Raw genomic sequence first — 27,955 nt, 5'->3', positions numbered from 1 at the left:
GTGTCAAAATCAAAGACTTCACAAATAATTTTAATGGTAATGAAAATGAGAAATGGTGGTTAAAAATGTTTTGATTGAGTTACCGTTGAATACTTTTTCAGCGCTCTCACAATAATCAGATTCATCTGCTCGGGGAAGGGGTCCTAAGGAAGGGTTCTTTTGCACATTATGCGCAATTACACCTTTCCACCAGAGAGGTCTCTAAATCCCCAAAACTTATATAGTGCAACTTTAACAACTTCACAACTGGAGCAAATTTATGTGTTAAATAAGACATTCAGTTCGTACAACGCTACTGAAGAAGTAAACTTAAGACATTAAACACATCCTGAGTAGTTGACTGCATTTGGTATGAGCAGAACTGCTCTTTTAACATGCGCTTCAACTGTATCATATTTAAGCTCACCCGTGAAAATCGTACTCAGGATAAAGAGAGAAGTAAATGAAAGGAAGATGGCCAACAGGCAACCAAATGGAAGAAGAACACGAGGAGAAGAAGAAGCAGGAGAAGAGACGTTGAGTCAGCAGAAAAGCAGATGGAGCAACACTACGAGGAGAGGGCCCTCAATCTTTTTTTCTTGCTGCTTTGCTCCAAAAAACGTTCTTTTTTTTGCTCTTCGAGATGTTTTTTATGCCTGGGATGGCTGCGAAGCGCAAAATCAGGAGAAAACACAGCCAATTTGTTGCAGGTTCTTCTGCTGCGTCAGTTTAATAGAGGCGCTTTATGTACTGCGCGGAAAGCTGTTTATAAATGAGGGTGAGAATAAATGGGGAGACGTGGAGGAGGGAAAGTGAGGAGAGCAGATAAGAAAGATTGAGCGAGCAGGGAGAGGAGTTGAGAGCGTCAAAGAGGAAGACAAAGAGAGATAAAGGGGTGAGGAAAGTGGAGGCAGGCAGTGAGTGAGAGCGAGAGAAAAGGAGAGCGAAGGAGTGGGATGTAGAGAATGATGTTGGTAAGTGATCTCAGGAGTGTAAGTGCGTGGCCATTTATTTAGCTCTTTGTGGGGAGCAAATGTCCACTGATGATGGAAAACATGATATTATTACATTATCAAGACATTTTGTGTCAAAAAAGTAAAGAGCTAAAATATTAGCTTTTGGTTTCTAAGGTGTAGTTTTGCCAGTCAGACTTCTGTCTAGCACCAGTCAGTCTGTTAAGTTTCATCACTCAACATTACCAGGAACCACCTGCTTTGATAGGAAGGGGTCACTTGGCTGACAAGCAAAACACAAAGTGCTGTCTTAGGGCCAGTTCACACCAGATCTTAGTCATTTTTGTAACTGAACAAATGCGCTTCCATTTTATCGGTCAGGAACATTGGTTAAAAACTTGTGATTGTGATTTCTTCACTATACAAGATCTGCTGTTTGTGCTGTCAGGTTTTAAACCTGCTTAGTAACAAAAAGGACAATAAAAAAATAGGTAATGTTCATACCTTACGTGATGCTGCTATGTCAAGTCTGGGGTGAATTCGGGGTTAGCGTGACATGCCAGGGCAAGCAGTTTTCAGTGGTATAACAAAAACACACTGGGAAATCAAGTGTTGTAGCAATTGGCAAACACACAATGGTTTTATATACCTACTACTAGCTACATCAGACAAATTAGTGAATAAAGACAGGATGCCATGAAGGCTCGGCATTGTCACAGTGTGGAGGGTAGACAACTGCTTGCTACTGTTGACTAGCTAGCTGTTGGGTTGATAAGCAAGGGCGAAAAAAATGTACAGAAGTGTACAATATTTACCAGATGGTCCATGTATCTTTCTGAGTGGAGTGTCTAAGATGAAAACTAATGTTTAGGTGTAGTGCATTTAGTTATTCATACAGAAGTCAGTGCAGTGCCTCACAAAAATATGAAATACAAACTTGCTCTCTGTGTAATGCATATGATACAAATATTTATTACGATAGACTGTAGTACAATATGGTAAGTGTATGGGGCGATATTCAGTTTAGTTGAATTTAAGATTTATTTATACAGCACTTTTTACAACAGCTGTTGTCACGAAGCATCTTTACAGAAATCCAGTTCCAAGCCCCAAATGAGCAAACCAAAAGCAACACTGGCAAGAAAAATAAGGAAGACATCTTGAGAGGAAACAATATCAAAACAATAAGCAGCAATATGAAATAAGGATAAATAATTGAAAATTAATGCATTATCATGAACATGGGAAAAAAGGTAAGAAATGAGCCTGTCAGTGAACAGAAGTGTTTAGATTAGCCAGTGATAACCAGTGGTTACTGTTAGAAGCCTCTCAGAGTAGCAAATGTGAAATAGATCTCCGAAAACCAGTGATTGCTGTTAGAAGCCTGTCATTGGACAGAAGTATTTAGATCAAGCAATGATAACCTATGGCTACTTTAAAAAAGAAATCAGAGTGCCAAATGAGAAATTGATCTATGAATAACAGTGACTACTGTTAGAAGCATATCACAGTGAAAGTAAAAGTTTTAATTCATGAAAATTAATGACTACTGATGTCAAGCAGTCTATCATGATGTCAACATGTTACTATGAAAATGTGAAGAACTCAGTGTAGTATGAGGCAAGTGACTATGAAATGTCTATGGTAGAATAGTTGTAGTTCGAGTCCGTTCAGGCATCAATATCATTAGGGGGCTGCCTGGACATGCAGGAGTCTCCATGGTGGTCTAGAATGTGGGCGACTGGTCTGGAGGGCAGTTAAGGAGGGACACTTGATCAAAGCAGATCTTGCGACAGCATCCTGAGGGCAGGCAAGCAGGTACACCTGATCAAGGCAGATCCTGGGACAGCATCCAGAGGGCAGGCGAACAGTGGTACCCGCTCAAGGCAGATCTTGCAACAGCATCCGGAAGTGAAGCAAGCAGGGACACCTGATCAAGGCAGACCCTGGGACAGCATCCAGAGGGCAGGCGAGCAGTGGTACCCGATCAAGACAGATCTTGCAACAGCATCCGGAAGTGAGGCAAGCAGGGACACCTGATCAAGGCAGATTTTGCGAGAGCACCCGTAGGGTAGGCAAGCAGGGACATCCGATCAAGGCAGATTTTGCGACAGCATCTGGAGGGCGGTGAGCAGGGGATCAAAGCAACTCTTGCAACAGCATTCAGAGGGCAGGCAAGCAGGGACAACCAATCAAGGCAGATTTTGCGACAGTATTTAGAGGGCAGACAAGCAGGGATACTTGATCAAGGCAGATCTTGCAACAACATCTGGAGAGCAGGTGAGCAAGGGCACCAGAATAAGGCAAATCTTGCGACAGCACCTGGAGGGCAGGCAAGCAGGGGTATCCAATCTAGGCAAATCTTGGGACAGCAACCTAAGGGTAGGCAAGCAGAGGCATCCAATCAAGGCAGATCTTGCGACAGCATCCAAAGAGCAGGTGAGCAGGGGCATCCAATCAAGGCAGAGCTTGTAGGGGTGTTCAGTCAAGGCAGACCTTGCAACAGCATAGGACTGAATAGGATGGGCATTGTTAGCTGGGAAAGAAACATATGGCTTCTGTTGTTACATTTGTCACATAGATGGAACCTTAATTAATCAATTAATTTAATACTGGTGGATTGATTATCATAAAACTTAAAGATTAAAGCTTTCAGTTAGGTTTTAATATTTGATTGGTAAATACTTGTTATACATACTCAGCAACTTCTGCCCAGTGGATATCACTCAAAATATGCAATCAAATAAAGGATTGCCAGTTAAACATCATTGGCTGCTATTAACAGGCTCTCTTGAACAGGATTACACTTTATATCATTATGACTATATGCTCCCCTCACTGTGACTGTATCTGGGTCTCAGATACAGTAATAAACAAGATTAAGAAATGCATAAAATGACTGGAATGTCCTATATTTACCTTCTTTTACATTCATCCTATTCATAAGATTATAAGTTGCACTTTTGCAGGTTTTAGGTGACGTCATGATGTCAGTGATACATAAATAAAGTGCATATTAAACCCTAGTAAAATTGCTGTAGCACAGCCTCTCTTGGCTTATTTCTTCAGCCAAATATAGAAATAAACTTTAGATGCAGCCCTGGTGGTGATGAAGATGGAGGTTGAGGAGAAATTGCTGGAGGGAGCAGCAGCCTTGGCCCAGGGGATAGGCAGGAAAGCAGCAGCCCTTTAGCGTGCAGTGGTGCTAATTGGAGGGAGCGGCAGGGCCTTCCAATTAACTCAGTGAAACCTGGCGAGGAGAAAGAAAGAGAGTAGATGAAGATGGAAGTGAAATAATAACCGAAGATGTCATAACTTTTTTTCTGCCTACAGTGATCTGTGGTAGGAATGTTAAGGGGGAAGAAGAGCGGTGTGTTGAATAGGGAACGAGAGTGCAGGACTAACCTTTAACCTGAGAGGCAGGAAGGCTTGCAGCAGATGATGCCAGGATTAGGGATGGACATTCATTGTTATTTGATCATTTGAATTTTTGGACAGATACTTTTGGAATGTCCCAAAGTGAAAATAATTTACGTTGTTATGAATCAAAATGTAAATGTATATGTATGGAAGATTTAACATTTGATTAATGTGTTCAGCCAGTGTGAGAGTTCACCAGAGGCTGCCCAGATAACTTAGTGATTTGTAGTTGTGTTTTATTTGTGATTTAAAATGCTACTAAGTACTTGCACAGTTTAGGTCTGCAGAAATTTGCCACCTTTGTGTTTGAAATATTTCCTGCTTATAGCTCCATGCGGATTTACTAAGAGAGATGCTAATTACCAACAGTTTAACATCTACAGTCTATGGTGGGGGTGGCCAATTTAGTGGCTTAGTACTAAGAACTTCCATGCAAATGAAGACAGGCTTTCTAATTTCTTTCTAATTTGACATGCGCAATTTAACCATGCATTTGACTGACAGACCTTTTTGTATGAAAGCCTGTTTCCCCTGACTTTTGATCCCCGTTTCAGGTTCAAACTGTGACTCAAAAAAATGTTGACATAATGACTTATTTTCTCAAGATAAGATAGGATCAAGATTAGAATCCACGTCACCTTGTTCCCGAGCGGCTTTCCAAGTGGCTATTGAAGCTAATAGAGTAAAGATGTCCCAGAAAGAAATCACGTGTGGGAACACTTTAAATTATCAGACAGCAAGAAAAATGCTCAGCACAAAATTTGCGATATTTTGTGGCAGAAGTTTTATAATGGGTTTAAACTTGACAGCACAAGCAGCAAATGTGTTCATTGCAGCAAAATTACAATCACAAGTTTTTACCACACATCAGAGATTAGCCTCCACACACAGTTAGTACAGCACAGGGGCTGCTCTGCAGCTGCCACACCAAAGGATAATCACGTTGTGTTATAATATTGTTTTAAATATAGCTTAGATTGCTATAGAAAATGAGAATGTGTGATTTGACTGGCTCTCTATGGAGTTTACGCTTCACTAGCACGCAAGTGGGAAGAAGATACATTTGTAAGGTTGGAGGGGCTAATGTTTTGACACTAGATGCAATAGCACAGCTGGTGCAACCTGAAACACTGAATACATTTGTATCTGTTCTGACAGGACAGATGGATGACTAAAAACACTTCAGATGTTTTAAGGATCATTTTGAGAAAAAGATATTGGGTTCTTGTACGTAAATATTGACTAATGTCCAAAGCCTGTGAAATGGTATTCGTGCCAGCTGTACAAACTACACATCGTCACTGTCCAAAAAAGCCATCTATGTCCGTTTTTGTCCATTTTTCAGCAGCTGTCCTTTACATTGTGTGAAAATTCCATGATGAATGGAATCTTAAAAAATGCTCCAAAATAACTTAGAATGAAATATCTTTATATTAACATACATTAAAAATTGCAATAGTTTTGCCATCTTCTGCAAAGTTACTATTTTGGAGGTACATGTTTTTATTTGGACAGCGATGATATGCCTTATTTGGTATCTGTGTATTTGAATAACCACACCCATCCCTAGCTGGGCTTGTGCTCTGGTTTCTTTCGGTGGATGTGAAAACTGAGCGTTTGTTTTGCGTCCAGAATTTAAATGGATGAGCGGCCAAAGATGTGTGGAAGTCGTTAGAGTGGAGCCAAAAGTGAGAGAGAGCTGGAGGGAGGGAGGGAGGGAGGGAGGGAGGGAGGGAGAGAGAGAGAGAGAGAGAGAGAGAGAGAGAGAGAGAGAGAGAGAGAGAGAGAGAGAGAGAGAGAGGGAGGGAGGGAGGGAGGGAGGGAGGGAGGGAGGGAGGGAGGGAGAGAGAGAGAGAGAGAGAGAGAGAGAGAGAGAGAGAGAGAGAGAGAGAGAGAGAGAGAGAGAGAGAGAGAGAGAGAGAGAGAGAGAGAGAGAGAGAGAGGACTGAGGGCATACGAAAAGCTGATGAAAAGAGAGAAGGTTGGGTGGGAGGATCTGAAAGGGGCAGCAGATACTTGTCTCTGTAAAATGTATGTAATTTCCAGCCATTAAATATAAGTCATTCATTTTTCAGCATCAGGAAAAAGCAGAAAGCATATTTAGCAGAAAATTATACAGAACTAAAGATATTTGTTTCAGTGTTTAGTGTCCACTGTTTACCTTTATTACAGCTTCCATTCTTTTCAGGAGACTCGCTTTCAGTTTCTCAAAGAAATCTGCAGGGATATTTTTCCACACCTCTGAAGTTCAGTCTTGGAAGTTGGTTGAATTTTCTGCTTTTCATAATCGAAATTATCCCGATTGTAAAAATAGACTGATAAGTCTTGTCTGTTTTGGTCCACATTTTCTTTTCTTTTTTGTCTGTTTCCTTTTCTCAGTAAGGGCTTCTTGACAGCTACACACCCTTTCAGACCCAAAGCGTTGAGTTGTCTGCTCACATGGACAGAAACACCTGTGGAATTTTTCACATCTGAAGCAAGAAATTTTCTTAAAGATGAAAGCTTTAAAAACTGTTTGGCCCAAACCTATTTCACCCCTTGCCCCTACCACTTAGCATTTGGCATTTTGTGCATTCACGTCTAGGGATAGGGTGTCCCGAGTTTTGTTGAGATAGAGGAGTAGGGCAAAGTGTAAGAGCTACATGGCGCTCCAAACGGAGGTTTTTCAGAGGCTCACTCCCCTCAGAGAGTCATAAGAAAAAGTAAAAAAATTACAATAACCACTGTATTATTTTAGTTTAATATCGTTTCGAGGTATTATGCTCCTTTTTTGTCATAACAAGCATTTAAAATTGCTAATAGTATGCTAATGTCTTAATAGCTAGCTAGCTAAATTTCCCATTCCACCTTTAATACAGTCTAGCTGTACTGATGCTTGAAGCGCCAGAATGTAACTGCTGCTCCATTTAAGGTGGAACGGGAAAATGTAAACAAGAAGCTGGTGAATAGCTTCAGCTTCATGTCACCGAAGAATTTGGGGTGGACGATAATAAATAATTGTCATATCCCCTCTTGAAAGGCATATGATGCCCTAAATGTAACTTTACCCTTCTCAGCTATCACTGCACTGCAGACTGGCAAGGTCGCCTACAGAGCACCAGAACCTGTTAATAAAGTAATGTGTGACACTCGAAAACAAGGGGTAAGGGTAAAAATAAGAAATGGGATTGGGCCTTAATCTGGCAGTGACATTTTTGGTGGTCTGTAAAGTCTTGCAGGTGGTTGCTGGGAGTCCCATTTCCTCTAGTTTTGGAAACTGGAATTTTTTTGAAGAGGAAAATAATGTCAGTGATCACAGATAGATTTGAGATTAAACTTTTTGGCTTTGGTGTAATTTTCAGCTAAATATATTTCCTGCCTATTTACTGACACTGAAAAATGACTTGTACTGAGTGGCCATTTTGACTGGAAATGAAATAATTACAGAGACAAAGCAGTGCATATCCACTCAGCTAGAGGAGAAATAGCATTAGAAATAGCCTCGATAGAGAGAGACCAGTTTAGCTGAAATGGACAAGCAACTGCAGAGGAATGAGATGAACGAGCTGTGATATGGAGAGATATTAGGGAAAGAAGTATGGGGTGCGAGTGAAACAGCGCTCTACTGCGCCCTGCTGGTTGTGAGAGGAACAAAATTGAGCTCTAAACTGACCCTTGATGTCCACTTTGGAACTTCAAACTGACCTGAGCGGCCTACAGAAGTCAATGCAGTATAACATCTGTTTAACATCAACGCCTGACTGGACTGAGGCCCATGGCGACCAGATGGCAGACCCATATTCACTTACACACACACATCCACATCTGTGTATCTGGCTCTCTGCCTGTTTGTCCTAGATATCTGTATACACATACACACACGAGTCGTATTCCTGCATGTACAGTAGTTGTATGTGTAATTTACCTATCCATGCTGTGCCTACAAATGTATTTATAGTAACTGCTGGACAAGCTTTACAGACCACAGGGAAAAATCCCATGGCGAACCACAACGATTACAGCTAGCCCTTCATTTTGGGCCTTAAATGTCAAAACACTCTGTCAAAACATAAGGAAAAAAAACATCTCCACAACAATAATAACTTCTGCTAGCACCCCTATGAGACTCTAGTAGCTTGTTAGTTACTAAGCTGATGCTCATTCGCATAAACGTTTTTGGCTGTTCTAGATTAAACGCTTCTAAAAACATATTAGCAAATGTTTTACCTTGTAGCGGTTTCATAGTGAATCTGTGAGTAGAGAGGCTAGAGCTGCTACCACTGTGTTCCATTTCTAACGACACGCACTCGCATCAGACATAAAGGTACTAAACTGTCACTGGGGTGGTACCGTCAAGGGTACATCTCTGTACCTTTAGTCAGGGAACATAACTGTACCATAATCCACTGAAATTATATTTTCTAAATTGTATTGACTCCACATACCCTGTCTCATCTCCAGGCTTTTTAATTTTATTGTTCTGTTTTAAGTATTAGGATATAAAATGGTACTTTTCACCTGAAAAAATGATTTAAGGTTCACAGTCGGATCTTGAAACCACTGTTGTGCCTTTGAAGGTATATTTACATTGTTTGTGCCTTGATGAACACAAAACGTACCTACACAGAAGCTTTATTTCTAACAGTGCACTGAATAGGCTAATTTATTCAATTGTATTAAAAAAAGAATAATAAACAATTACAAAAAAGATGGCTAAGTAGGCTGGCTAGCTACAAAGAATTATTAGGTTTGCTGAAGGTCAAAGACAGGAGCACTTCATGGCTCAATTATGAAATCAGACCTTGGAGACATTCAGGAATGAAAGAATTTGTACGTGGAGCATGGATAAGTCATTTCCTGCATGTACAGTAGGTGTAATATGTGTAATTCCTGCATGTACAGTAGGTGTAATATGTGTAATTCCTGCATGTACAGTAGGTGTAATATGTGTAATTCCTGCATGTACAGTAGTTGTGATGTAGTTGCCTGTGTTTAACTCATTCCCATGTCATTCCCTCATAGAGAATGTATCTGTGTCTGTTACTCCATCCTCCACCTCATCCCCCACCCCTTCATCCCCCAGTTTAGAGTTGGAACCCAGAGGTAACCATCCTTCTCTTCTCTTCTCTTCTCTTCTCTTGTTTTCCTCTGTTAATTTCTTTTTAGTTCCTTGTTATGTTTCTTTGGCTTTCTTTTTAGTTCTTGTCTCTTCAGTTCTGTTCTCTCCTTCTATCTTCTTTTGTTTTGTTTTCTTCTTTTCTCTTCTCTTTTCCTCTGTTCAGTTCTTTTCTCTTCTCCTCTCTTCAGTTCTCTTCTCATCTCTTTTCTTCTCTTCAGTTCTTTGCTTTTGTCTTCTCTTCAGTTTTCTTTTCTTCTCTTTTTCCCTTCAGTTCTTGTCTCATTTCTTCTCTTCACTTCTCATTTCTTCTCTTTTACCTTTGTAAGTTCTCTTCTCATCTCTTCTCTTCAGTTCTCTTCTCGTCTCTTTTCTTCTCTTCTCATCTCTTGTCTTTTCCTCTCTCCGGTTCTCTTCAGTTCTCTTTTCTTTTCTCTCTTTAGTTCTCTTCTCATTCCATTTCTTCTCCTCAGTTCTCCTTTTTCTTCTCAATTCTCTTTTCTGGTTTTACCTACTTTTCTTTTCTTTTCAGTTTTCACTCCTTTCTTCTCTTGTCCTCTCTCGGGTTCTCTTCTGTTCTCCTCTTTTTTCCTCTCCTAGGTTCTCTTCTCATCTCTCTTCTTCTCTTCAGTTTTCTTCTCAATTCTTCTCCTCAGTTCTTGTCTATTTTCTCCTTTTCAGTTCTCTACACTTTTCTTCTCTTTTCCTCTCTTCAGTTCTCTTCTTGTCTCTACTCGTCTCTTTAGTTCTTTTCTCTTTTCTTCTCTTCAGTTCCCTTCTTGTTTCTTTGCTTCTCTTCAGTTTTCCTGTTTTTTTTTCAGTTCTGTTGTTGCCTTTTTCCCTCTATCAGTGTCTCTCACTCCTCCCCCTGCATTGAATAACATTCTACATTTTTCCCTCACAGTCATCACATCTTTTGCTCTTTTTCATTCCTGCAGGACCAGCTTGCAAGCAATCTGCCTATTCCTGTTACTGTAGAGCTTCAATTATGGGCTGTTATTTATTAACACTCATTCTAACCGTCTCACGCACACACAGACACACATGAATGCTCTCATTGTCTTCAGTGTCCTTGTCCTCTCAAGCACTAGCACTTTTCTCTGTCCAGTCAGCGGTTGTGTGCTATTTCTTTCCGTTACGCGAGCGTGTGCAGATGAAAACAGTCACACACACAAAGACGGGGGAAGGAGAGGGAAGGGTAAAGGGGCCTGGAAGTGCAGTTCCCTTTGGTGTTTCAGGTCAGAAGAGTGTTTATTGCCATGACCACGGTCATCACTACCCACAGACACACATAAGAGCTTACTCTGCACATCCCAGCGACGTATGACTTTCGATTAGGGCACATTCAGACTTGGACAACTGAATGTGTTTTTGAAAGGTAGGTATGAAAAAATGACAGAAAAGTCCTACGATAAACTAAAGGGGCAGTCCAACCTAAAAGTAGAATTTACTGTGTTATTTGTCGTGTTTTGCAGTATTCTGTAGCACTGCAGTATCTCTTTCAGCATCATCAATCTGACAAAATTTATGATTTTGTATTGTTTTCATGCTTTCATTTATCAGTGTTCCCTCACTACAATACCCAGAATGCTTTAGCAATTAAGAAATACATAATACGACTATTGGGAATGTCTGTGGTGTCACCCAATCGTGACTGCTAGATTTGCCACTGAACTGAGTTGCACCAGGTTTGCATAAGTTTATACTTAAGTTTGCGCATAAAGTCTTTACTAAGTCCTTAGTTACACTAGTCAGTTTCAGACTATTCTTTTGCTAAATTTGGTTGCACCACAAATACGTAACAACTAACTAATGCATACGTGGCTTTAACATGATGATAACATGTTCAGAACCAATCAGTAAACCTGCTGCCATGGAAACGTGACGGCAGCTTCTCTGACTATTTCCATGATAAAAATATCCAGCATGGAAAAGAACAACGAGTGTGCACTAAATAATCTGATGACTGTAGAAAAACAGATTTTGTCTGTAATCTGATCAATGCATTTACATGCACGTGAATAATCAGATAATGGGGAAACTCTAAGTCTACATGAGTGAGGCAGTAATTAGATTTGTGCTTTGCAACCAGCCAATAAACTCACAGAAGAAGACGTGACGTAAACATTATGTATGTTTCAGCTTAAAAAAAAACATCGCTCCACTTTACCTGAAAATATGAATCATCTACAAGATACATACAAAATTTAAATTCATCATTTTGTCAAGCATGTATTTGGTGTCAGTATCGCTCCAAAAATGTTTTGCTTTCATTTCGTAGCAATGCTGCTTGCTTATTTCCGGTACTGTCGTCTATTTTCGCACATGCGCAGATTGAGAAATCAGAGTAAGGGTTCACGTGCAGTGAGAGATCTGATAACTGAGCTAAAATCCAGCTCTCTTTATCAGATTTCCTAATCAGATTTCTAAATCGGAGTATGCTGTTTACATGACCATTTGAATAATCAGATAATTGCAGAAATCTGATTATGATCATATTATTGAGTGCATGTAAACACATTCAATGTGTACAAGATAAACTGAATAAAACTATTTATCTACAGCCGCTGTCTGTTTATTCTTTAATATTTCCCTGAGAAAAACAAATATATAGCTTTGTAAATTCCACGGTTTCTGGATAACCGACACAACAGCAGCCTCAGTTTAGATGTTTGGGCTGCTGCTGAGTCTCACTGAGCTGGAGCTGTGGGAGTTTAAACCAGGCCGATGATTAGAGCTGTAAGTAAAATCACACCGTATTGCATTTAGAATTTTTTGCTTAGTAAACCAGAGAAAGTCGTGGTTTTGGTCTTTTTTGTGCTCCCTACCTGGTTTCTAATGGTTTCCCCAAAACTTACACCTGCTCAGGGGGAGGTGTAAATATTTAGTAACTACTAAGCTCAACGTTAAAACTAGTTTGTGTGGTGCAACTCGTTATGATTTAGTAAAGCATAAATCTGAACTTGGTAAACACTTACATTACAACTAGCCAACGTTTGAACTTGCGCACAGCTGGTGCAACCGGCCACTGATCTATAGGCTCTCCATTCTCCTAACTCACAGTTTTAAGTGCTGCATCTCAGTTATGTATGCTTTTAACCCAGTTTCCACACAAGCTGGGACTCTTTCCGTCAGACAGTGGGGTGAATGCTTAGACCAGTGGTCTCCAACCCTGATCCTGGAGAGCTACCTTCCTGTAGAGTCTAGTTCCAACAATTTGCAACACCTGCTCCAGCTAATCAACCTTATCCCAAGTTCCTGATTGGCTGCACCAGATGCATTAGAGTTAAGTAAGGGGCTGGGCAGCTTATTGGACATTAGAATAGAACAATGGCGGTGCCGCAAATAGACATTAATTGCATATGGACTGCACAGACACAGGGATAAAATAATAATAAGCACACAAGCGATTTCTGACCAGGATTCCTGTTTTAGCCGGTTACCTTATAGTAAGTTGAGCTGACTTGCATTTTTGACAGTGTGCAATATCTGGCTTGTTTGCCTACCTTGCTAACTTTAGCTTTTAGCTTGTAGCCTAAGTCATTTCAGTCATACTTTGAAGCCTAAGCCTTAAAGACTAAAAAGGTTGTGTATAGAACTACACAGGGAGGTTTTGGAACTAAAAAAGAGCCTCTAGTATTAGATAGAATTGGGTTTTACTTATTGATGGGCTTGTGAAAGACCTATGGGCTCTGGGGTCATAGCAAGGCCCTTCAATGGCCCATGCATGTCCAGGCATGCATTAAGTCTTGGACCAAGTTTTAAGAGTCTGTAGGCTAGAATGGAGAAACAGCTCACAGCTGCAGACACAAGCATTCTGTCATCTGACCTACAAAAGAAAGTTTACATCTCTTTCCTCTGCGACAGGCTTGTCACTGAGCGCTGACGTTTTCCCTTTTCGCTCTCGCAACTTTTCTTTCTCCATCGCTCTATTTACTTTGCGCTCTCGCTCTCTCTTTCTCTCTCTCTTTTCACCGCACTGTCTTTATCTCATTTTCCTCTGTGTTCTCATTCTCCTTGTGCTCTCTCGCCCAGAGAGAGAGGGATGAAGGCAGCGGGGGGCATTGTTTCCTCTGACCGTGTGTGTGTTGGTGCAAAGGTGTGGAGAGCGTCTCTTTGCTGTCACTAACTGAGCGTGAGCTGAAGGCACACGAGGCCGAGAGCTGCTTAATTTTTCATCCCTTATAAAATATTGCTCTCCAGACTTCTAATGAAATTTACTCCCCAGCCTGTTCAGCACAGCTCTCTCTCTCCATACCTACATCCACACCTCTCTCTGTCTCTTTTCTCTCTACCCCTCTCTCGCTCTCTCTCTTTTATACCTACATCCACACCTCTATATCTCTCTCTCTCTCTCTCTCTCTCTCTCTCTCTCTCTCTATACCTACATCCACACCTCTCTCTGTCACTTTTCTCTCTACACCTCTCTCTCTCTCTTTTTATACCTACATCCACACCTCTCTCAGTCTCTCTCTCTCTCCATACTTACATCCTCACCTCTCTCTGTCACTTTTCTCTCTACACGTCTCTCTCTATATACCTACATCCACACCTCTCCCACTCTCTCTCTCTCCATACCTACATCTTCACCTTTCTCTCTCTTTTTTTCTACACCTCTCTCGCTCTCTCCATACCTACATCCTCACCTCGCTCTGTCTCTTTTCTCTCTACCCCTCTCTCACTCTCTCTCTCTCCATACCTACATCCTCACCTCGCTCTGTCTCTTTTCTCTCTACACCTCTCTCTCTCTTTTTATACCTACATCCACACCTCTCTCAATCTCTCTCTCTCCATACTTACATCCTCACCTCGCTCTGTCTCTTTTCTCTCTACACGTCTCTCTCTCTATACCTACATCCACACCTCTCTCAATCTCTCTCTCTCCATACTTACATCCTCACCTCTCTCTGTCACTTTTCTCTCTACACGTCTCTCTCTATATACCTACATCCACACCTCTCCCACTCTCTCTCTCTTCATACCTACATCCTCACCTTTCTCTCTCTTTTCTCTCTACCCTTCTCTCACTCTCTCTCTATACCTCCATCCACACCTCTCTGTTCAGCACAGCTCTCTCTCTCCATACCTACATCCACACCTCTCTCTGTCTCTTTTCTCTCTACACCTCTCTCTCTCTCTCTATACCTACATCCACACCTCTCTCTGTCTCTTTTCTCTCTACCCCTCTCTCGCTCTCTCTCTTTTATACCTACATCCACACCTCTATCTCTCTCTCTCTCTCTCTATACCTACATCCACACCTCTCTCTGTCACTTTTCTCTCTACACCTCTCTCTCTCTTTTTATACCTACATCCACACCTCTCTCAGTCTCTCTCTCTCCATACTTACATCCTCACCTCTCTCTGTCACTTTTCTCTCTACACGTCTCTCTCTATATACCTACATCCACACCTCTCCCACTCTCTCTCTCCATACCTACATCTTCACCTTTCTCTCTCTTTTTTCTCTACACCTCTCTCGCTCTCTCCATACCTACATCCTCACCTCGCTCTGTCTCTTTTCTCTCTACCCCTCTCTCACTCTCTCTCTCTATACCTACATCCACACCTCTCCCACTCTCTCTCTCTCCATACCTACATCCTCACCTCGCTCTGTCTCTTTTCTCTCTACACCTCTCTCTCTCTTTTTATACCTACATCCACACCTCTCTCAATCTCTCTCTCTCCATACTTACATCCTCACCTCGCTCTGTCTCTTTTCTCTCTACACGTCTCTCTCTATATACCTACATCCACACCTCTCCCACTCTCTCTCTCTTCATACCTACATCCTCACCTTTCTCTCTCTTTTCTCTCTACCCTTCTCTCACTCTCTCTCTCTATACCTCCATCCACACCTCTCCCACTCTCTCTCTATACCTACATCCACACCTCTCCCACTCTCTCTCTCCATACCTACATCCTTACCTCTCTCTCTCTTCTCTCTCTCTCTCTCTCTCTCTCTCTCTCTATACCTACATCCACACCTCTCTCTGTCTCTTTTCTCTCTACCCCTCTCTCTCTCTCTCTCTATACCTACATCCACACCTCTCTCTCTCTCTCCATACCTACATCCTTACCTTTCTCTGTCTCTTCTCTCTCTCTCTCTCTCTCTCTCTCTCTCTCTCTATACCTACATCCACACCTCTCTCTGTCTCTTTTCTCTCTACCCCTCTCTCTCTCACTCTCTCCATACCTACATCCTTACCTCTCTGTCACTTTTCTCTCTACACCTCTCTCTCTCCCTCTCTCACTTTGTCTCTCTCTCCATACCTACATCCTCACCTCTCTCTTTCACTTTTCTCTCCACACCTCTCTCTCTCACTCTCTCTATACCTACATCCACACCTCTCTCACTCTCTCTCTCGATACCTACATCCTCACCTCTCTCTTTCACTTTTCTCTTGACACCTCTCCCTCTTTATTTCCCTCCCTCTCTCTTCTTTTTCTCTGTCCCTCTCCAACTTTCTTTTTTCTTTCTTTCCTTCACCCTATCTCTTCTCTCTCCACACACCTCTGCCTCTCCCACGTTCTCATCTTTCTCTCTCCCTCACCGTTTTTTTCTCTTTCCACAACTCTCCCTTTCCCACTTTCTCTTCTTCCTCTTTCCCTCACCTTGTCTTATTCCCCCCAAGCTTTCTCCTCTTCTTTCTCTATCTCCCTCTGACACTTTCTCGCTCCTTCTCAATCTCTCCCTCATGCCCATTTTCTCTCTCTCACTCTCTCTCTTTGCACCTCCTTCTCTTCCTTTGTAAACAAAAATAGCTTTATTCATGATTAATGTACAGTTTTCTATTCTGTCTACAAGTGGAACAGTTTATGCTTTTGTGAAAGGTTTCATGCACCTAAAGATAGACTTGAATCATGATTTCTTCTCTTTGAGCCGAACTCAGTCGTAATGTGGAGACAGAGAAATTCCTACACATATAAAAAAGGTACAACATCATATTTGAACGGCAGCAACAAAATCAGTGACAGTATAAATCGTGAGGGTCCTGAGACTCACAACACGTCTCGTTTATTTCATTTATTTACTCATCTGAACATTCAGTGCATGTTTATCCGCCATATGCACCTGCACTGAATCGTTCCAGGTATTTGAGCCCTCCCTGCCCTCATGGTCTGAGGACACCTCAAGCCCCCCATCCCCCACCAGGGTCCCCCTGGACAGTCGGCCCACTGGCCCGTTCAGTAATCCATATCTGGTTTTATTATTATTCTACATGTTTTATAGTTCAGAACTAAACCTACTTCAAAATCTCCTTAAAAGAAAACACATCTCCTTTGCTTTCTTTCTCTCTCTCTTTCTCTCAACACCTCTTTCTCTTTCCCACTCTTTCTCTGTCTCTCTGTCTGTCCCTCATACTTTCTCTCCTTCACTCTCTCTTTCTCCTTTCCTCTCTATCTCTGTCTGTTCCTCTCTCTTTCTCTCCTTTTCTCTCTCTCTTGTTCCAGGTACACTTGTTTTTTCTTTCTAAGATCACTACCCAACTTTATTTGATCACTGTTTCTGTCTCTGCTGCTTTCCAGCTTTTCATCTAATCATCTCTCATGTTTCCTCTTCTTCTTCCTCTCTCACTCTCTGTACCTCCATCACTCTCAGCCCGTTTAATCAGGCCATTAAATATTTAGCGCTGTTGTCCGGTTCCACATGAAGGCGTGTTTGAGGCGGTGTGTGTGTGTGTGTGTTTGGGGACTCTCAGCAGATCTCAGACACACACAGACATCATCGCTCACCCCCGCACTCGTTTCTCCTGTCTGTCTCTCTCTCCTCCGCTCTGTCACTGTGTGTCAGTCTCATGGTAGACAGCCTGTGTGTTGGAATACACCTGGGGGATGACTCAATCTCACACTCCTTTTGTCTCTTCTCTCTCTCCCTCTCTCTCCCCCCTTTCTGTGCGCGTGTGTATCTGTGGCAGACCCCGGGGCGGTGGTGGAGACCCACAGTGCAGTACCATATGCGGTCATAGGGGGCGTTCTGGCTCTGCTGGTTTTCACCATCATCTGCGTACTCATCGTTACCATCTGGTGCTCCGTCCGACAGAAAGGTGAGTTCAAAACCGCTTTTTGAATTTTCCATTAGACCATTTCTACTGGTCCATTCATCGAGACATTTTCACACAATGTTTTGTGTGAAATATGTTAAAAAAAAAAAAAGCAGACAACAAAACAAAAACACAAAACAGAAATTCAAGGTTTTATTCCAATAACGAACATATGTAAGTGAATATGATGGTTTTTAGGATCCTTACTGCATAAACACTTCCACCTTAAAAGTGCAACAGGTAAAGTGATAGCCCCCTTAGCATGGTTTCTATAGATACTCTACAGATACTCTCCATAGATACTCTATAGATACTCTACACATACTCTTCTTTATAGATACTCTACACGTACTCCCCTTATAGATTTTCTACAGATTCTCCCCATAGATACTCTACAGATACTCCCCCCATAAATACTCTACAGATACCCCCTATAGATAATCTACAGATACTCACTCCATATATTTAATACAGATACTCCCCATAGATACTCTACAGATACTCCCATCTATAGATATTCTACCAATACTCCCCTATAGATACTCTACAGATACTCTTCCTCTATAGATAATATACAGATACACTTTCTCTATAGATACTTCATGGATACTCCCCATAGATACTCAATAGAAACAGAAAAATTCCTCCACATTTGAATGGCAACAACAAAATCAATAACAATATAAACCCTGAAGGGCCTGAGTACACATAACATTTCTTGTGTTATTTCATTTATTTAGTTATTTGAACATTCACTGGCTATTTATCCATCAAATGCATCTGCATTGGATCGCCCCAAGTATTTAAGCCCCTTTTGACCTGGTCTGAAGCCTCTGAGGCCTCCTGAGGCCCCTAGCAGTCAGACACCCTTGGACCCTACCTGCTCAATAATCCATATCTGGTGTTAATATTACACTGCATGTTTTGTAGTTCAGAACTAAGAAAAACACATAAGAAATTGTACAGAAATATTAATTTTTTTCTCTCATTAATTGAAAACTTTTTGCAACTGCCGGATCAAATCAGATCAAATATCCTCACAGGCTGGCTTTGGCCTGAGAATCCCGATTTGTGTAGCCTTTCTGTAGCTATGTTATTTTTATTTATTTGTGAAATCAAAGCTGTATATGTACATAGTATAACGCTGCAGCAGAACTTTGCACTGCTGTTTGGAAATGAATAAGTCAGTGTATATATAAATATATAAATATATATATATATATACTCTCAAGAAAGAAAGAGGGCGGGTGTAAAATATTATATTGAGCAGACTACAAACTAATAAACTTGGCTTGCAAGAAGGTGAGTGAGAAGTTGGTTGAGCGAGAGAGGAGAGAGAGAAGCTGAAGGGAGGAGATAAGAGATTTTTGGCATGTCTCGAAGCACTGCCAGTACGGCTCTGTGATATAAAGAGACTTGCAAAACAGAGGTGTGGTCTGACTATTTTATAGCCCTTTAAGTTGACTGTATCTGCATCTAAAGTCTGCATCTATAAAGAAATGCATTACTTTGCTGAAGCCTTTCCTTTAAAAGCTATTGGCACCCTCAGTGGAGCCCGTGTGCCAAGATTCACTTCACCCAGTACCACATCCTGTGTTTTGGGAGGGGCCAAAGAAACTCCATCAACATATCAGCAGAGAGTCAGAAAGCGACATTGGTTGTTTGGTACCTTGGGGTTGACCAATAAAGTGATACTTGGCATTCACACATTTGCCTCAAAAATTTTGAGTTGTTAGGTAATATCAAATAGACTTGCTTATGTGGTTTCTGATGGTCAAAAATGGTCAAAAGTGTGTTGTATAGCTAAAAACGGTAAGACCAACCACATTGAAGCTTGAATTTTCATCCCATTTTATAGTTAGATAACAACCATTTCTTGGTTAATTGACTACATTTGGGGTAAGGGGAAAATTGTAATAATAAATAAATAAATAAAGAAATTTCTTCTTAAGAACTGTTGGTGAATGAGGCCTGTTGAAAGGATCCAAGACCCAAAAGAACAGCTCCTTAAGAACATAAGGAAGAACCATCAAGACAGTGATGTCTAGTCTTATCCACAAAGGGCCGGTGTGCCTGCAGGTTTTCAACAAAGCCGAAGCTCACTTGATAAGTTGTTTTACTGAGACCAATTGATTTAGCAAGTGGATTCAGGCGTACCTTTGCTTGTTTGGAATGAAAGTCTGCAACCACACCGGCTCTTTGTGGATAAGATTGGACATCCCTGCTCTAAGAAGAACCAAAACTCAAAAGTAAAAAACACCCTAAGAGCATGAGGATGAAACACTGAGAGGGAAGTTATCCTCGTCTGGGCTGCGCCAGGTAATTAGATGCTTCATAAAAGCTGCACTTCTTTAAACAGGGTTTAGAAACTTGACTGAACCCCACAAGCCTGGCAACACGTCCACTGTTTAACGATCTCGGCAGCAGCTGCTTTACGTGCCAGAAAAAAGGCACCCATGCAAGATCGATTTTTTAATTAAGCCGTCTTTCGGAGTCGGGCTTGAAGTTGCTCATGCTGGGGCGAAACCAATCGGCCCATAATGACGTGAATGAAAGGGTTATGCAGTGTTGTACTGCTGAGTGCGCTCAGAACAATGCTGATGATGATTATACATACAATTAATTTGAGCTTAATTAGGAGTTACTGTGTCTTTGTCCGCCCCCAAATTTAGAATGGCTTTGACTTTGTGGGGCACTGCTCAAAAGAAGCTTTTGATATTAGGCTCAGAAGGAAAAGAGGGTGAGACGATGCTGGGCAGTGGAGGTCAGCATTGTCTTGGCTTGAACATACTGGGAATTTTGCAGTGATGGCTTGTGAATAAAGATGGTGTATCAGTGTTGATACCATTAATGAGTTGATATCAGCAGAAAATGCTGGATCAATTATCAGAGGGATAAGAAAGAATGCTTCAAAAGTGCTTAAATTAAAAGTAGTTGGAAAAATCACTGAAGTGAATCTTGTATATCTGGTCAGAAGGCTTTAACAAGTGTTATTCTGATAAACATTTTTTCAGTTCATTCGAAGCTCGTGCCTCTAACCTTAATGCAAATTTGTGCCTGGTTTTGAAAGGCCCAGATTTTGGAGTGTGTCCAATTTGTGTCAAGAACATTTGTAAGGTCAGACACCGATGTTGGATGAGAAGGCCTGGATCGTTATCGATGTTCCAGTTCATCCCCAAGGTGTTCAGTGGGGTTGAGGTCAGGGCTCTGTGCAGACCACTGGAGTCCCTCCACACTTAACTCGTCCAACCATGGTTTTGTTAACCTCGCTTTGTACACAGCGGCATAGTTATGCTAGAACAAGAAAGAGTCTTACCCAAACTGTTGCCACAAAGTTAGAGGCATATAATTGTCTAAAATATCTTGCTATGCTTTAGCATTAACATTACCCTACACTGAAACTAAGGACCCAAACCCTGAAAAACAGCCAGAGACCATTATCCCTCCTCCATCAACCTTTATTTTTTGGTAGGTACCGCTGACCTGTCATCCACCAAACCCAGATTCAACCATCAGACTGTCAGATAGTGAAGCGTGATTCGTCACACCAAAGAACACATTTCTACTGCTCTAGAGTCCAGTGGCGGCCTGCTTTACACCACTCCAGCCGACACTTGGCATTGCGCATAGTGATCTTAAGCCACGGTCACACCGAATGCAAGTAATATCTGCCTGGGGAAAAAAAGCCATTTTGCTTGAATGGCTTTTCGCTTAAAAAGGACACAAGTTCATCTAGATGAATTTTAATTCCGCAAATTTGTGAGCCGTAATGTTGCTTGTTACTCAAAAAAACTAACATTAACCATTTACTAAACTAAATTTTCCTTCCAAAACCACCTCATATCAGCACTGCCTGTACTCGCCTGACTTTTGCTCCAGCAATGCAAAGAAAGGAGCACAGCGATAGTCCAATGCTCATGGCTTTAGACTTGTGTGTCTCTGCTTGGCCATGGAAACCCGTTTCAAGAAGCTTCCCACACACTGATGCTGATGCTGCTTCCAGAGGCTCTTTTACACACTACTTACATCAGCACTCGGCAGCCCCGCTCTGTGAGTTCTACTGCTTCTTGGCTGAACTTTTGTTATGTGTAAATGCTGCCGTTTCACAATAATAGCACTTAAAGTTGTCTGGGGCAGATCTAGCAGGGCAGAAATTTCCCAAACTGACTTGTGCCAAAGGTGGTATCCTATGACAGTGCCACATTTCAAGTCACTGAGCTCCTCAGTATGACCCATTCTACTGCCAGTGTTTGTCTATGGAGACTGCAAGACTATGTGCTTGATTTTATACATCTGTTAGCAATGGGTGTGGCTGAAACACCTGAACTCAATAATTAGGAGGGGGTAGCCACATACTTGTCCAGATCCAGATACTAATGCACAGTCCTCCCAGGTTTTGTGTGGCCTTCCCGCATGGTCCATAAATGCGGTTTAGGCTCGTTCAACAGTACATAATGTGCAGGTGGAATGTGTCTGGTTTGTGCCTAAAATTGGTGTAAAAGGCTTAGTACACTAGATATCCAAATATTTGTCCATACCTGCTGCTCAAATGTTTCTTCTGAATTCAGGTGTATTGATAGTGAGTTTGCCCCCTTTGCTGCAGTAACAGTCTCTACTCTTCTCAGAAGGCTTTACACTAGATGTTGCAACATTGCTGTGAGGTTTGATTGCATTCTGCCAAATGAACATTAGCAACATTAGTTCCACAGCTCCATCGTCCAATGCTGGGGCTTTACACCCCTCCAGCCAGCGCTTGGCATTGGGTATGATGACCTTGAGCAGCCCATTCTATTAGCATTGCTTTTCTGTGGAGATAATACAAGCTGCCTGTGTCTCGTTTAGTAATGGGTGCACCTTAAAGTAGCCGAGTTCACTAATTAGAAGGGGTGTTAAACCATGTGATCTATATCGGGGCCTGAGGATTTTTGTGAATTTGTGATGCCTTTTAAATGGAGCCCTACATCTTAATTAGGATGAATTTGTAACCTGCCTTGTAATAATCAGCACTGCAGTAATGAGCTTGTATTAGTACAGTACAGATATACTGTATCATCTCTCACTCTATCTCTCTCTCTCTTTTTCCTTCTCCAGGCTCGTATCTGACACATGAAGCGAGTGGTCTGGATGAGCACGGTGAGGTGCAGGAAGCATTTCTCAACGGGAATGACACAAGTCAGGGCAAGAAGGAGTATCTACTGTAACAGCCTGCAGTGGACGGCCACAGAGCGGACACCACAGCCACTCACACAAACACACACACACACACACACACACACACACACACACACAGCCCTCTTCATATCCACCAGAGCAGTGCCATATGAGGGCTGAGAGAGAGACAGTAAGAGCGAGAGAGAGAGATAGTCTGGAGAGGACACTAAATAACAGGTCACTATTACGGAAAAACATATTTGTCTCGTTTTTATGAAATAAGAAAGTTTAATGTAGTATGTAAACATTGTTAAGGTTTTAAAATGTACTGTTCGTTCCCCAGTCCATACATGTGAACTAAGCTGTTTTGAATTCATCATGGTTGTGATGTCACATCCATGAACACATTTACATATAATCTTCCATTCAGCCCACAGCAGTTCAGCTGCCCATTCATGTTGAAGTGACAAAGAGTGTTGTTCCTGTGGACAGTCTGTAGCAGAGTTGTTGGAGTGGAAGATACGGGAAAACAATTAAACGTTGTGCTGTTCCTGGCTGTCAGGAAGGCAAATGAATCATTGCAGGTTCCCAAACGATCCACGTGTTAAAAAGAAGCGACTTAAGTTTATTTTTTTCATGTTCCTTAGGCTGGCTATACGCGGTGAAACTTTTATGCAACTTTTATTTTATTTTGCGACAAAGTTAGTTTCCTACAAAATAATTTCAGTGCAATTTGACAGTTACACAGAGCAGTTAAAAAAATAGCCAAATTAGTAGCTTGTATTTTTTGATGCACCATATAATTTTTACTATAAAGTCATCCGTGAGGTCTTATTGACATATTTGCAGCACTTCTATCTTGGTTTTATTCTATAAATCTATATATTGTTCTTTTATATATCTATCAAGGGTTATTTGCAATATATTTGTTTTTTATATGTACAGAGTATGTTATTTAGCATTAGCATTAGCTGGCTAATTAAGCTAGCTGTTTACAGAAACATTAGCTTCAAGAAACCCATTTGTTGTCATGGCAAAGGAATCTGACAAAATGAAAAACTATCAAGCTTCTGTAAAGCCAGTCAGGGGGGTCTCTTTTTCAGTTGGCTAATTTTCTGTTGTTGTCCATTTGTTGTCCACTGATTGGTAAAAGCCATCGTTCGGAATTATATTGTGTGACATGATCGTGTAATGTGTTATTGCCATTTTTGATTGGCTGGTTGAGAAATATGTAACTGTTGCGGCAACAAGTGAGTTGCAGGACACTTTGTTATGCAACTCAAGTGCAACTTAGTTTCATGTAGGTTTTAAGCAACTACAGTTTCACCGTGTGAAGCCAGCCTTAGGATTACAGTCCTAATTTCCACCTCTCACCACAAAACAGATCAGCCAATAAGAACAGAGATCATTTACATATATAAATCTTAAAGACCCAGCAATAAAAAACAGGCCGTTTAATTCAAAATGCAAAAATGAATTCTGACTGTTTTGGTACAAAAACCCACACACAGTTATAAGTGGACTTCAGAAGAAAATCTGAAAAATGTAGAATATGGGCTCTATTACACAATATCCCTATTCCTGTTCCTAAGCAGTGAGTAGGAGTCATCAGAGAAAAGAGGCTCTCACTCCTGCTAGAATCAGGCTGATCCATAGCAGCACACACACTATCGAATGTTCCAATGTAAACAAACGAACCATTCTGCCAGCTTTTCAGCTTTCAGACTCCAATCAAAGGCAATCAGAAATAAACCCCCTGATGATCCCTGAGTACATCATCCTTCACTCATAAATAATTTGCACCAGCTCCTAGATATTGGCTGGTCAGAAACTAGAGATGCACCAACTTAGAATTTCTAGGCCAATAACGATTTATTAGCTTTTTTTATATAACAAGAATTCCACACTGAGTGGTTTTCCAGATCCAGATTAAAGAGGTCCTATTATGCTAATATTCAGTGTTCATACTTTTATTTTATTTTTGGTGTCTACTAAATTAGATCTACATGTTTCAATGTTGCAAAAACACATTTTTTCTCATACAGTACCTCTCTTTTTACCCTCTGTCAGAAAACTCTGTTAGAGTTTCAGTGTCTTTAAGCCCCACCTCCTGATGAGCCCAGTGTGCTCTGATTGGTCAGCTTGCCCATTCTATTCTGACTGGTCAGTCTGATTGAAAGCAGTAGCAGCATCCTGCTACACGTTCTGGCCCTACATGTTCCGCCCCTGTCTTGCGGTCTGCACACAGACCCCTCTTTCCTGAGTGGCTGTGAACAGCTGTGGCTGTTCTTACAATGTCTTCTGTTCTGCCATGTCATGACCTAAATGTCAGGTCACCGTCTTCTCGACATGGCTACAAAGCTGAACCAACTCTTTTCGGCCTCCGGTAGTTGCTGTGTGTGAGGGCATGCTAAGCTTGCCAGAAGGCAGGCAGTAAGGACTGTGCCATGAGATTGCATCATCTTGTAACAAAGGAAAAGAGCTGGAAGTCCAACAAAGCCTTTCAGACAGCTGAGAAGAGTGGGAGGAAGTTGCTCCCTGTGGTGTGTACTTTGGGCTTTATAACTTTGCAGACCGTTTTCATGCACAAAAAGCTACATAACACACAAAACGAAAGGAAGAAACCGAAAAGCATAATAGGTCCTTAAGGTCTTTAAGGCTAACTCTTTAAGGCTGACTGGAAAGAATTTTCCGATATTGATTCACCGTTGACACTAAACGGCAATGTCAATGGTGAATCACTAGTGACATTTCAATAGTGTTTCACCATTGACTTCGCAATGTAGTCCAAGACTTGGCTTCCACTGACTTGAGAGTGGTTGGATGTGAAATGCTATATTATACATAAACTTACAGACTTACAGACTTCTTTATAGTGCTGGTGGTCGGCACCAGGGGTCACAGTGTGTACAACACAAATGTAGCCAAATTATTTGATGTCAAAACAATCAGTGAGTCTACACGTGTCACAGATTTTTATGTGTCTCTGGGGAATATTTTGCCACACAATGCCAGGCATGTGGCCCTCCACCATGAATGGTTTTAAACCAAAATCCTTCTTGGGCATCAGGCAGCATATTCGTAACCACCATGTCATAACTTTCTTTGTTTTTTTTTTCCCCCAATTGTTTCCCCAATTTAGTCGTCTCCAATTCCACCCACTAGTTAGGATTCCCCCAATCACACGACACCAGCTCTAGGAGGGTGAAGGCTAGCACAGGCTTCCTTCTAGTCCTGTGAAGCGCCATTGCATCTTTTCAAACTGCTGTTCATGCAATGTCACTGGACAGCCGAGGCGGGGCCATCCTGCCCACCCAGAGAGAGTGAGGCCAATTATGGTTTCTTGGACTCCTGACCACGAATGGCTGTTTTATCACCAGGGATCTTACTTGCAATCTCATGATGATAGGGCCAACACTTAGACGGTTGTCCTATTTGGGATTCCCGCCTCATGTAATAACTTTCTTTGAGGGAGCTTTTGGAGGAACTCTGGTCTGGTTCCTGTCACCACCCATGTGAACAATTCTGACTCGGTCATTTTAAGCCTTTTACATCTAACAACTTTCAATGATTTTACATGTTAAGCATTTAACCATGCAGACATTGAAAAAGAAACAGTGGATTTTAGTGGAATAACTTTCTGTGAGGGAGCTTGTAGGCTGTGTTCAGACTGCAGACAAATCAGATTTGTTTCTCAAATCAGATATTTTGAGGTGACTGTCAGTACTGACATTTGCAAGTGATCAGATCAGACTTGTGAGTCCAGACATCACCGACCTATTTGTATGGGTTGCTATGGTAACGACGTAGACGTCAGTAGCCACGTAGCTACGCTGGTGACGTGGATTTCAAACTTGGATGCAGAAGAGATGGAGGTGCATCATCTCGCCCTCCAAATTCTCTGGCGTAAGCATGATTCTTTGGTGCTCTTCTTGACTCCCAGCGCTTCTGCCACTCTGGATTTGACATCGTTGTTGTTTGTTATGTTCCGAGTAATGCAAAAGACACGTTGGAATCCGATCTGAGTAACCATAGTGTCCAGACTGAGACACTTCTGTTGAAATCCAATTGGAATGGCATTTCAAACCACCTCCAAATGTGGTTTGGATCCGATTTGCATGTAGTTTCTAGCTGTCCACACTATCAAATCAATCTGGGTACAATGCCAAAAATCGGATTTGGGCTGGCACTCTGAGCATAGCCTTATAGACAGTAAACCTTTCAGACGTTTGGGTCCAACCACAATCACTGAGATCTGCTCTGGCTTGGCTGGATGATTACATCTTAACCGTGTAGAGATTCAGAAAAATCGGTGGAATTCCTCTTCATTCCATGTCCAGGGAACAAGCACTATAGATGTTAGCTGCTCACGCTAGCTGCCTAGTGTATATAAACTGGTGGGATGATGACTTTTCAAATGATGAATTAAATTACCTCAACATCTTCCATTCTTCAAAGAAAACGTTTGTTTTTTCTTCTTAAACTGGGAAAAAAATGTGCCAGCTTAATGGTCATAACTCCAATATTGGACAGATAATCGAATTTTCCAATATATCGTGCAACCCACACCCTCAACTCGGTCTTATCGCCTCTCCATCTCTCTCTCTCTTATTTGTTTATTAATAATAAAGGCATTAGAAGTGTCCTCTTTGAGAACTGGGCGAAGCTGGAAGGTTACAGTCAGGAGTTATTGGAGCCCTCTTGACCGGGAAATGACGAGAATCAGGAAAGTGACTGAAAGAAAGTCGAGAAGGAATATTTTTGAATGCTACATATACACAAACACCTACATACTCACACATACTCAACAAACACAAACGAAACATATCTCTTAAGTCATTATTTGTACAAAAAAGTCAAAGTAAATTAAACAAACCTTTTAAGAAGTGAACAGTACTTTTGAGCGCATTACCAAGCGATGCTATTATACTAACACAGAATATTAGCCTAGAGGTACAAAACCGAACAAATTACTGTTGAGTGATCTTTAAAAAAAAAAGGAGAAAATGTGAAAAAAAAAAACATTTCTTTAAAAGATACCTTGATTTTTTTTTTTTTTTTTAATTAATTATTGTTTGGACTATTATGATTGTTGTTATTATTATTACTGTTATTATAATTGTAAATGTTACAATTGTACACTTTTTTCTTTTTCGTTCCACTCTAGAAAAACCCAGTCGTTCTGCTTCTTCTCCTCTCTTTTATCCTCTTCTCTCTTTCTTGCTCTTTCTATCATTGTGCCTGTTTGTCTCCAGTCTCTTCCTCTTTGTCTTTCACCCATGTGTTTTTTTTTTCCTTTCTCTTTCTTTTTT

General features: G+C 41.3%; 1 protein-coding gene across 3 annotated transcripts in view; it reads left to right on the top strand.

The window, feature by feature from the left end:
- cadm4 (cell adhesion molecule 4) overlaps positions 1–27,536 on the top strand; it is a 283,735-nt gene extending 256,199 nt beyond the window's left edge. For 2 of the 3 annotated variants that reach the window (XM_036593354.1, XM_036593344.1), the window contains exons 7-9: positions 9,354–9,434; positions 17,367–17,495; positions 22,584–27,536. In XM_036593354.1, the coding sequence (XP_036449247.1) occupies positions 9,354–9,434; positions 17,367–17,495; positions 22,584–22,693 (320 nt within the window). In that variant the 3' untranslated portion in view covers positions 22,694–27,536. The remainder of the gene's footprint in view (positions 1–9,353; positions 9,435–17,366; positions 17,496–22,583) is intronic. The other variant, XM_036593362.1, reaches the window with a different exon arrangement.
- Positions 27,537–27,955: the final 419 nt, after the last annotated feature.

This window comes from Colossoma macropomum, unplaced genomic scaffold, assembly GCF_904425465.1.
Source record: "Colossoma macropomum unplaced genomic scaffold, Colossoma_macropomum, whole genome shotgun sequence".
In the NCBI taxonomy this organism is placed as follows: Eukaryota; Metazoa; Chordata; class Actinopteri; order Characiformes; family Serrasalmidae; genus Colossoma; species Colossoma macropomum.
The sequence above is the reverse complement of the archived record's forward strand: the minus strand, read 5'-3'. Positions and strand labels throughout refer to the sequence as shown.